Source organism: Molossus molossus, unplaced genomic scaffold, assembly GCF_014108415.1.
Source record: "Molossus molossus isolate mMolMol1 unplaced genomic scaffold, mMolMol1.p scaffold_m16_p_4, whole genome shotgun sequence".
In the NCBI taxonomy this organism is placed as follows: Eukaryota; Metazoa; Chordata; class Mammalia; order Chiroptera; family Molossidae; genus Molossus; species Molossus molossus.
This window is the reverse complement of record NW_023425377.1, coordinates 26,659,348-26,671,732: the sequence shown is the minus strand read 5'-3', so window position 1 is coordinate 26,671,732 and position 12,385 is coordinate 26,659,348. Positions and strand designations below refer to the sequence as shown.

At 37.5% G+C, this 12,385-nt stretch overlaps 1 protein-coding gene across 2 annotated transcripts in view; it reads left to right on the top strand.

Annotated features, from left to right (window-relative positions):
* The window catches only part of RBM27 (RNA binding motif protein 27), a 91,567-nt gene that overhangs the window by 40,373 nt on the left and 38,809 nt on the right, over positions 1-12,385 (top strand). For both annotated transcript variants that reach the window (XM_036240554.1, XM_036240553.1), the window contains exons 10-13: positions 655-804; positions 5,517-5,661; positions 6,732-6,885; positions 10,784-11,062. In XM_036240554.1, the coding sequence (XP_036096447.1) occupies positions 655-804; positions 5,517-5,661; positions 6,732-6,885; positions 10,784-11,062 (728 nt within the window). The remainder of the gene's footprint in view (positions 1-654; positions 805-5,516; positions 5,662-6,731; positions 6,886-10,783; positions 11,063-12,385) is intronic.

Genomic DNA, 12,385 nt, shown 5'->3' with positions numbered 1-12,385 from the left:
GGTTTTTTTCCCCCTAATTAAAAGAGTACCTAGAAATTGGTGAGACATAATAACAGAGGAAACTCAACCAGTCTTTTAATTTTTTTTATTTTTTTTTTATCCTCACCCGAGGACATTTTTCCATTTTTTTTTTTTTTTTTTTTGTACAGACAGAGTGGGAGGGAGAGAGAGGAAGAGAGAGAAACATCGATGTGAAAGGGACACATCGAGTGGCTGCCACCCGCACGACCAACCAGGGCCGGGGACAAACTGCAACCGAGGTACATGCCCTTAGCGGGAACCGAACCCGGGTCTCTCAGGACCGCAGGCCAACGCTCTAACCGCTGAGCCAAACCGGCCAGGGCTCAACCAGTCTTTTATATAAGGTGTTCCATGTATGTGGAAATTTCACTTAAAAATGTGTATTAAAGTTTGGATAAGGTATATCAATAATTAAGAATGGATTTGTCTGTCTATGTTTTGTGATGAAGCACTTTTATTTATTTTCCTTCCAATAGGTGTATCTATATATATGCTATAACTCATAGAGAAGTAAATATGGATATAATTATATTTATTGAAGAAAATTTATTTTTTTGCAGTTATTTTATAGTAATGAGAAATTATTTAAATACTCTCTGACTTGTTGTGTTTTGTTGTCTTATTATTCCTCAGATACATATGAACCAGATGGTTATAATCCAGAAGCTCCTAGTATTACTAGTTCTGGCAGATCTCAGTACAGACAGTTCTTTTCAAGAACACAGACACAACGCCCAAACCTGATTGGCCTAACATCTGGAGATATGGATGCAAACCCAAGAGGTGAGAACGCCTCGAACTTTTTCTGATGCTAAGTGTTATGCTAGAGCTGAGTATAACATTTCTAACCTCACTGTGGTCTAAAAGTACTTAATACCCTATCTCTGAAGGATGCTATGTAGTCACCTCAAATAAATGTTTTTGAATAGTTTATCTCCAAAGTTTATTTTAAAGCTATAATCAGAAAGTATTTTTATTTTTTATTCACTCTGAACCTTTATTAATTTATTTTTGTTACAGATGTTTCTCCTTTTTTCCCCATTGACACTCTCCTCTCTATCCCCCCCACCCCAGCATGGTTGTCTATGACCATTGGTTACGCATACATGCATGTAAGATCTGCGATTTATCTCTTACCCTCCCCACCTCCTCTTCTGAGGTTTGTCAGTCTGACCATTGGTTACGCATACATGCATGTAAGATCTGTGATTTATCTCTTACCCTCCCCACCTCCTCTTCTGAGGTTTGTCAGTCTGTACCCTACTTCTATGTTATCAGTTTGTTTTGTCATTATGTTCTACAAATAAGTGAGATCATGTGATACTTGTCTTTCTCTGATTGGCTTGTGTCGCTTAGGATAATACTCTCTAGGTTCCTCCATGTCGTCTCAACAAAGTATTTTTAAGTGAAAATAATACTAATGGTATTTAACTGCTTTTTTGTAGGACTTTAGGCTATTTAGCTATATAGTGGCACTATCCTAGATATAGGCCTAGAAAGATGAAATGCTATGGTTCCTTGCCCTCAAAGAACTGCTAATTTAAGGACCTACTTTGTATCATAAGTGCAGTCTTTTGTACTAGTAACAATTAAGAACATAAAATCTTGCAATGAAACTGACCATTTTTAATGTTTATGATTATACAACCATATGTTAGGACCTTTACAAAACAGAGTCACAAACCTTAAATGTAAGCATTTACCTTCAGTATGGGTTGATAACTTTCTTTCCCCATCTCAAAAAAAAATGTTTGGAGGAAGAATGATGAGATTTCAACATGTTATTATTATTTGAATGACTGGTCATGGGCCAACCTGACAATATTTTTCTGTTTCAGTTATATGGTGAACATTTGCCTATACTTTCCTATCCTGATTTTATTTTCTTTACTGCCACTAATAACATTATTGTCCCTACAGGTCAAACAGTTTTGTGTCAACTAAACCAAATGCTATTATTTGTATTACTATCTTTCATATTCTTTTTTTTTTTTTCCCCCACATCTTTATTGTTGAATGTAAAATGTATTACAGATGTTCCACATTTTTCCCCCATTGACCCCCTCCTCCCCACTCCCGCCCCCCTCCCACCTTTTCCCAAACTATTGTCTATGTCCATTGGTTATGCATATAAGTTCTTTGGTTTATTTCTTCCCACCCCCCCAACCCCTTTCCCTTTGAGGTTTGTCAGTCTAGCAATGAATTTGTGCTTCTTAATCCCTTCACCTTTTTATCATCCATTCCCCCAACCCCTTTCCCAACTGGCAACCAACAAAATGTTCTCTGTATCTATGAAAATGTTCCTGTTCTTCCTGTTCATTTTGTTTGTAGATTCAATTGTCGATAGATATGTATTCATTGCCATTTTGTTTGTTCATACATTTTATCTTTTTCTTGAAAAAGACCCTTCATCATTTCATATAATAACGGTTTGGTAGTGATGAACTCCTTTAACTTTTTCTTGTCTGGGAAAGTTTTTATATGTCCATCGATTCTAAATGACAGCTTTGCAGGATAGAGTAATTTTGGTTGTAGGTTCTTGGTTTTCATCACTCTGAATATTTCTTGCCACTCCCTTCTGGTTTGCAAAGTTTCTTTTGAGAAATCAGCTGACAGCCTAATGGGTACTCCCTTGTAGGTAACTAGCTGCCTTTCTCTTGCTGCTTTTAGGATTCTCTCTTTGTCTTGAACCTTTTGCATTTTGATGATGATGTGTCTTGGTGTGGGCCTCTTGGGGTTCATCTTGTTTGGGACTCTCTGTGCTTCCTGGACTTGTATGTCTGTTTCCTTCACCAAGTTAGGAAAGTTTTCTGCCATTATTGTTTCAAACAGTTTTTCGATTTCTTGTTCTCTCTCTTCTCCTTCGGGCACCCCCAAGATGCGAATGTTGGCACGCTTGAAGTTGTCCCAGAGGCTCCTTACACTATCCTCATTTTTTGGGGTTCTTTTTTCTTTTTGCTGTTCTGGTTGGGCGTATTTTGCTTCCTTATATTCCAAATCGATGGTTTGCTCCTTGGATTTACGTACTCTATTATTGAAGCTATGTAAATTATTCTTTATTTCAGTTAAAGCCTCCTTCGTTTCTAACTGTGCAGCGATCATTTCTGACTGGTACTTTTTTATGCTCTTGAGGCCCTCACTGAGTTCATTGAGCATCCTTATAAGCAGTATTTTGAACTCAGCATCTGTTAGGTTGCTTATCTCCATTTCGCTTAGTTCTTTTCTTGGGGTTTTGTTCTGTTCTTTCATTTGGGACCTGTTTCTTTGTATCCTCATTTTGGCTGCCTCCCTGTGTTTGTTTCTGTGTATTACTTAATGAGAGGTATGGGGCTCGCTGAGACCCGATGCTGCTCGTTTGAAAGAATTTAGGAAAAACCTGAAGCAGGATCCAAGACAGGCCAATCCGGTCTGGATGTAGCTGCTTTTTGTTTTTTTAATTCCGTAGTTGTAGGACTTCCATTCAGCTTGATTTCAGGCGGTTTTGGATGATGGTTGTTCTGTAGTTTTGTTGTAACTTGGATGTGGTTGTGGGAGAACGCGATATTGCGTTTCCCTACGCCGCCATCTTGACCGGAAGTCTATCTTTCATATTCTTTACCAACAACTTCTTAAAAGAGGTACTATTTTTATTCTCTTCTTACAAATACAGATACTCAGACTTAGAGAGGTTAAAGAATTTACCCCAGGTCACACAGCTATCAGTGGCAGAACTGGAATTTGAATCCAGGTCTACCAATTTCCAAGGAATATGCTCTTACTTTCTTTGCTATAAAGTATATATTGTTGCCAACTATGGAAATTAGTGGGAAGATCATATTCTTAAATTTTCACATCTTTGTCACTAGTTGATCTTTCTATGCATTTATATACAGCAATCCATTGATCTCTGTCAATGTAGAAGTTACATGGATTTTATGCAACAGGCTTGCATTGTCATCTTGGGCAATCACTTAATCTCTAGCCCTGTCTTTCTTGTTTATAAAGCACTTCAGTAAAGAAAAGCATTAGGCAATGTCAGGTAGTGGTGATGACTATTTTAGGGAAGACCTAGCATCTCACATTTTAGAATGCTTTATGTCATCACACTTGTTCTCTCCATTATCCTCTGAAAACACAACCCCAAGGACAGGGATCATATTTATTTTATTCACTAATTTATCCCTATAGTATAATACAGTTGTTGAGCTATAGTAGAGGCTCAAGAAATACATGGTAAATGAATGAATCTACATCATAATTTTCCTGTCACGCAGATGAAATGGAACATACCAGCAACCCCCATTCTTACCCCAACATCCAGTCTTACATATGTTGTTCTTTGCTGCTAATTTTACTTTTGATGGACTTACTAAAGTTAGGGAGAATACTCAAAGTATAGCAAGCATAGTTTTGTGTTAGTTTACCTTTTTGTTTATCACCCTCTTCCCACCCAGAGATAATCCATTGTAAGGTCAGTTTATCTTATAGTATTTTAATCTTAACTGTTGTCAGTGAAATGTGCTAATTACTGGCTCTGGACTCCCCCCCCCCCCCCCAACTTTTGAGTTTAAAATTTTTTAAACCTATAGAAAATCAAAAGAGTACAATAAGCACCTAAATACCTTCACTTAGATTCACCAATTGTTAATGTTTGTCATCTTTGGGCATGAATTCTTGTTTATGTGCTCACACACTATTTTCTCTCTCCCTTCCTCCTCTTTCCCCTTTCTTTTAAAAAAATTAAATTTATTGGGGTGATATTGGTTAATGCATTATATAAGTTTCAAGTGCATAATTCTATAATACATTATCTGTATATTGCACTATGTGTTCACCACCCAAACTCTAGTCTCCTTCTGTCACTGTATATTTGGTCCCCTTTACTCTATTTACCCTCCCACATTTGTTTCTTGAACCAACTGAAACTGTAAATTGTGACACTTGTTTATATCTAAGAATAAGACATAGTCCTATATAAGCACAGTATTATTGTCACACATAAGAAAATTATAATTCCATAGTAATATCTTATCCAAGTGAACTTCTTTTTTTGTTGTTGTGTGTTATGTGAACTTCTTATTTAATTACACCAGGGGACAAACAATTTTACTGTATTTATGGTGTAAGTTTGATTGCTTGCCTAAGGTGATAATTGTTCAGTATTTACACTGTAAAGTAAATAATTTATGGATAGATACTTTGGTAACAGATAAATATCTTGTTCTCCAAGAACCTTTCACTGATTTTTTTTTTTTTTTGCATCTGTTAATGATTCTTGCCTAAATCATTTGTTACATTGGGGTTGCCTATTTTTAAACTTAGATAATGTATGTTTTTTAAAAAGCAGGAAAAGGAAGCAGTTGATAAGTTTTTCTTGTTGCTTGGGTGTTTCTGAAAAGGAAATGGTAGTAGTTGGGTGCTATTCAAAGTGCTTCTTAGCTTTTAATCATTTTTGAAATTCTGAAATTCTCCAAATGTAATTCAGTGTCAGTAATGTTAATTTTTGTTTCCAACAGCTGCTAACATTGTCATCCAGACTGAACCACCAGTTCCTGTTTCAATTAATAGCAACATAACCAGAGTAGTTCTTGAACCAGATAGCCGAAAAAGAGCTGTGGGTGGCTTGGAAGGGCCACTCACAAAGAAACCTTGGCTCGGAAAGTAAGACCATTTGCTAATTAGTAACATCTAATTTGTGCTTTTATTATTTCTGTTTGCATTAGTAAATTTGTATGATTAAGAGTTGTCAGTCATTGATTATCAAACTATGTCTCAAAGTCAGGGTTCACAGAGACATCCTTAGAATCTCTTAAAAATTGAAAAGCTGCCCTGGTCAGTTTTGCTCAGCAGTTAGAGCATCAACCTGAGGACCAAAGAATCTCGGGTTCAATTCTGGTCAAGGGCATGTACCTCAGTTGCAGTTTGGTCCCTGGCCCTGGTCGGGGTTGTGTGGGGGCAACCATTTGATGTGTCTCTCTCACATCGATGCTTCCACCCCTTCTGTCTAAAAATTAATGGAAAAAATATCTTTCAGTGAGGATTAAAAAAAATAAAATTGAAAAGCTAACAGAATATTTATAATAGATATTAGCAATTTGTACTATTTATTTCTAGGCCTAAACCAATATTAAGAATTGAGACTCAGGCCCTGGCCCGTTTGGCTCAGCAGTTAGAGCGTCGACCCTCTAACCAGAGAGTCCCGGTTCGGTTCCTGCTAAGGGCATGTAACTCAGTTGTAGTTTTTCCCCGGCCCTGGTTGGGGTCGTGTGGGTGACAACCACTTAATGTGTCTCTCTCACATCAATGTTTCTCTCGCTCTCTTCCCCCCTCCCTCCCGCTCTATATGAAGATAAATGCAAAAAAAAAAGAGAGAGAAAAGAATTGAGACTCAGGAAATGAATGGAAAAGACAAAAATTCTGTACTTTTGCAGAATTTGAAAAATACATCATAAAAATAATACTCTTTTCTTGCTTTAATGTTAGATTCCTTGATAATTGTGGTGGATCTTTTTAGCATGATTTAAAAATCTTAGTTGGGCCTCTTCTTTTTGTGATTTTAGCCATTCAGCTCTTTTAATAAGGATGTGAAAATTATTTAGTACTTTCTGAAGAATGTTAAGTGCTTACAAAAGACACTTGAATAAATGTAAACTTACAGTCTTTGCTAACATATCTCTTGGCTAGGTACAAGGTGAGAGAATTAACCAAGATTTATTATTTTTTTCTTTCAGGCAAGGGAATAACAATCAGAGTAAACCAGGATTCTTGAGAAAGAATCAGTATACGAATACCAAATTAGAAGTCAAGAAAATCCCTCAGGAGTTGAATAATATTACCAAGCTCAATGAACACTTCAGCAAGTTTGGAACTATTGTTAACATCCAGGTAAATGTGCTTCTTTTTTTTTTTTTTTGGTTAATCCTCACCCGAGGATATTTTTCCAATGATTTTTATTTTTTATTTTGTTTTGTTAATCTTCACCTGAGGATATTTTCTCCATTGATTTTTTTTTTTTTTTTTTTTAGAGTGAATGGAAGAGAAGAGTGGAGAGAGAGAGAGAAATATCAATGTGAGAGAGACACATCTATTAGTTGCCTCCTGCACAAGCTTCTAGGGTATTGAACCTGCAACCCAGGACATGCCCTTGACTAGGAATCGAACCCATGACCCTCTGTTGCACGGCTGACACTCTTACCACTGAGCTATGCCAGCGAGGCTCCATTGATTTTTAGAGTGGGAGGGAGGGGGAGAGAGAGCCACATTGGTTGGTTGCCTCCTGCACAACTTCAGTCAGGGCCGGGGATTGAAATTGCAACCCAGGTGTGTGCCCTGGACCACGAATCGAACCCTCTACCCTTCAATCTGCAGGCCGACGCTCTAACCACTGAGAAAAACTGGTCAGGGCTATTTTATGCATTTAAAAAAAATATTTCTATCAACTCAGCTTGCCTAAGTGAGCCAGTGATTAATCTGATCACCTCTGCTAAACATAACTGTATGCCCAACTTGATGATTGAATTCTTAAGCTCAATTTATTTATTTATTTTATCCTCATCCGAGGACACTTTTTCATTCTTTGTTCAGATAGAGCAGGAGGGAGAGAGAGAGAGAGAAACATCGATGTGAAAGGGACACATCGAGTGGCTGCCACCCGCACGACCAACCAGGGCCGGGGACAAACTGCAACCGAGGTACATGCCCTTAGCGGGAACCGAACCCCGGTCTCTCCGGACCGCAGGCCGACGCTCTAACCGCTGAGCCAAACCGGCCAGGGCTCAATTTATTTTTTTAAATTGATTTGGTTCTTTTGTGCAACCTCTTCCTGAAAGACACCAGGCTACGTACTGTATTTTTATATTTTTATCTCTGGGCAAATGACTTTATTGCCTGGTTTAGTATTCTAACTAGGTAGGTGAGTTCTTTGGTCATTTCTAAGATTGTTATTTTATCTACTAACTGACTTTTATATTGTGAAGTCGTTTTTGGTTAAGGATGGTGCTAATCTTGAGAATTTTAGGCAGTGCAACATATTTTCTAACATCAAATTGTAGCTTTTGTATTTTGCTGTCTACTCATTAGATATTTGAATCCGTGGTTGAGTGTTATGCTATAATTGACTGTACTGGGAGACCTGTTTAGGTTGAAATTCTAGTCAGTTACCCCTGATACTTAGTGGTACCATCAAATAAAAATATAACTTATATAACTGAGCTTAAGAAGGTGGCCCTGGCTAGGTAGCTTGGTTGCTTGGAGCATCATCCCATGCACCAAAAGGTTGCAGGTTCCTGGTTGGGGCGTGTACAGGAGATAGCTGATTGATGTTTCTTTCTCACATTCATGGTTCTCTGTCTTTGTGTCTCTTCCTCTCTCTAAAAAAATCAATAAAAGCAATAAAATCCTCAGGTGAGGATTTTTTTTAAAAAGGTAGTATTGGGGGACTTGGTATTTCTTTTTTTTTCAAATATTTTTTTTCTTTATTGATTTTAGAAAGAGAGGAAGGGAGAGGGAAAGAGAACATCAATGAGAGAGAACATTGATTGGCGGCCTACTGTATGCTCAACTGGGGATTGGGACCATAACCTGAACATATGTCCTGACTGGGAATCGAACTAGCGACCTCTTGGTGCATGGGTCGACACAGCCACTGAGCCACATGGGCTGGGCAGGGGGATTTGGTATTTCAAAGAGAGTTGAGCCAACTATTCTTTTTGAGAGATATTTAAGCAAGTTTTATCCCTGAATGCAGAAGTAGTACATGTTTAATTTTATAGATTATTGGGAATACATTAAATAAAGTAAATAAACAAATTGCTCAAGTTCACCATGTAGCAATAACAATTGATAATCTTTGGATGAAAAGACATACTGTATTTATTTGTATGGAAGAATACGTACCCACACACTTTTTTTTTTTCACATTAAAAATGCTTCACACACTTAAAAAATACAAAAGATTTAATCACACCAAAAGTCTCTAGCTACTTTAGTTTTTAAAAATTTTTTCCTAGGTCATGATTCTTTATGGCTTTTAGAAAAATTATATGGCTTAGTGTAGATGAGTGTATTTGTCTGCTTGGGTTGCCATAACAAATCCCATAGGCTAGATGGCTTAAACAACAAAAATTTATTTTTGGGAAATTTAAGAACAAGGTGCTGGCCAAAGTGATTTATTATGAGGACTCTCTTTGTGGCTTGTAGTTGACCGCCTTCTTGATCTGTCTTCACATGGTAGAAGAGGAGAGATCTCTTCCTATAAGGCCACCAATTCTATCTGATTAGGGCCCCACCTTTATGACCCCCATTTAACCTCAATTACCTCTTTATCCTTAAAGCTTATTTCCTAATAATCACATTGGGTGGTTAGGGCTTCAACAATGAATTGGGGTAGGGGACATAATTTAATCCATAGCAGTAGACTGTAATTTATTTAACTGTTCTCTGTTGTTGGAAATTTATGTTGTTTCTATTTTATATAAAAACAACGTTGTGTTACCTGGCTGGTTTGGCTCGGTGATTGGAGTGTTGGCCTGCAGACTGAAGGGTCGTGGGTCCTGGTCAAGGGCACATACCTCAGTTGCAGGTTAGATCCCCAGCCCTGGTTAGGGTCTTGTGGGAGGCGACCAATCAATGTGGCTCTCTCACATTGATGTCTCTCTCTCTCCCTTCCTCACTTGGAATCAATGAAAAAATATCCTCGGGTGAGGTTCCCTCCCCAAAAAAGTAATGTTGTGGTGAGCCTCCATGTAGATAATTCTTAAATTATTTTTTAGTGATGCCTTGTAGCATTAAAGGGAATTTTAAGACCTTTCATTTGAACTCTCAAATTCTTCTTCAAAAGGGTTGTGTCAATTGATAACTCCCAAGTGCATTGTCTAAAACCTCATCAGCACTGTAATATGGATTCATTAAATTTTTTAATGAGTTTCTTAAGTGAAAATTTTTTTTTTAAATTACTATGTATACTAATTTACATAGATCATTTACCTATCCATTGTCTTTGCCCATTTAAAAAAAATATATTTTCTTTATTGATTTTAGAGAGAGGGGGAGATAGATAGAAACATCATTGAGAGAGAACATCAACTGGCTACCTCCTGCATGCCCCCCATGGGGGATTGGGCCCACAACCTGGGCATGTGCCCTGACTGGGAATTGAACCGAGACCTCCTGGTGCATGGGTTGATGTTAAACCAGTGAGCCACACCAGTTGAGCTTTGCCCATTTTTTATGAAAGCATTTATAATAATGCTTTCCATAGCTTTTGCTTGTCATAATTTAAAAATACTTTTTCCATTTGTTATTAATTTTGTTGATGGCATGTTTGGACTGACATAGGTCTTAAAATTTTACATTGTCAAATCTGCTCTTTGTCTTTATGGATTCTACCTTAATAGGTATGCACACAAGGGCTTTTCAGACCCTGAGATTATACAGATACTCACCTTATTTCTCCTGGGTTTTTATGGGGTATTTTGTTTGTTATTGTAGAATATTTTCTCTCTCTGGAGTTAATTTGAAGGTGAGATATTATGGAGGGATCTAATAGCTCTTTCCCAAGTGGTTAGGTAACAGATTATTTACTGAGTAATCTAACATTCTTCCATATATAATTTTGAAATAGGTTTGAAATAGGCATATTGTCTTTAGAGAACTTTATTTACAAAGGATTCACAGTGGATTTCAGCAGGCTATTTTCTAATTCTGAATTATTTATCAAGTTAATTGCATTTAGCTATTTATTAATATCTGTATTTTTGTTGTTGGCTTTTGTATTTTCTTACAGGTTGCTTTTAAGGGAGATCCAGAAGCAGCTCTCATCCAATATCTTACCAATGAGGAGGCCAGGAAAGCCATTTCCAGCACGGAAGCCGTTCTAAACAACCGATTCATTCGAGTCCTGTGGCATAGAGAAAACAATGAGCAACCAGCACTACAGTCCCCAGCACAGCTGCTCCTGCAGCAACAGCAAACACTTAGTCACCTGTCACAGCAGCACCATCACCTGCCACAGCACCTTCATCAGCAGTCTCCTGCTGCAGCAGTACATGGAGGTATCCAGAAGGTAATCTACTAGTTCACATGGAATTAGAGGTCCTCTAGTCCTACCCTCTAGATCAGTGTTTCTCAGTTTGGGTTCTTTGGCCTTTTATATCAGAGCCCCTCAGTTTGATCTGCTGACCAGCAATATCTGATCTCCTGGGAGCAATTTCTTGGGCCTCACTCCAACTATTGAATCAGAATTGCTATGTGTAGGGCCCAAGAATTTGTGTTTTAAAAAGATCTTCAGGTGATTTTTTTGTACCCTAAAGTTTGAGAAGTGCTGTTCTGTTCTACATCAGAATCACTTATCTGGGTACAAATTCCTAGGCTCTTTTTTTTCCCAACCTACAGCCAGTCTTCATATTTAAGAAATACCCTTAGTGATTTTTTTCAATACTAAAGTATTAAACAGTTCTGAACCTAGAACTTTTGAGTTTTGGGGTTAGAATCAGTTACCCTTGTACCTATCCTTTTGTTCTATTTTTTTCTATGTAGAAAAATTCTGTTCCTTTTAGAACTGTAAAGGAAGCTGCAGGAGAATGGGATTTTGTCTGTTGTATTTATTCTATCCGTAGTCCATAAAACAAGGCCTGGCACATATTGCTCAGAATACATTTGAATGAGTAGAAGAAGGGAGGAAAGAACAAACCACTATGCATTAGAGCCATTTAGATATTGATGGTAATGATAATCTCCTCCTGATGTTCTCTTGTTTGGATTAAATGCATTCAGATTTTATTTTAAAGTATTCCTTACATAGTCTTATCTTCATTCATCATCCTGCTCATTTGCACCTCTCTTTGCATTTCTTTTGTCTAATCCCCACTTCATGTTAGGGACCAACGGTGTATGCTTCCCCTAGATGTTGTAAATAGAAAAGTGATATCGTCACTTCTGTGATCATTAGACCCTGGTATATTGATGCAATCTAAGATTATATTATGTTTTGGGAGTGGTCATTACACACTGTTATTGATATTAAAGTACTGTCAGTTAAAATGCTTAAATCTGTCAAAGCATTACACATTAAAGGGAACATAGAAAAATTATTAGAAATGTTTTTCTGTGTGAGTATATACATATATATTATTTTGTTGCGATGTATTTCAGACATCCAAAAACAATAACATAACAATCATTGATGTATCTACCACTCCATTTAAAAAATAAAACCTTATAGCTTGTCAGTGTAGCTCAGTGGATTGAGCATTGTCCCATGGACTGAGAGGTCCCAGTTCGATTCCCGGTCAGAGCATATGCCAGAGTTTCGGGCTTGATCCTCAGTAGGGGGTGTGCAGGAGGCAGCCGATTGATATTTCTCTCACACATCGATGTTTCTATCTCT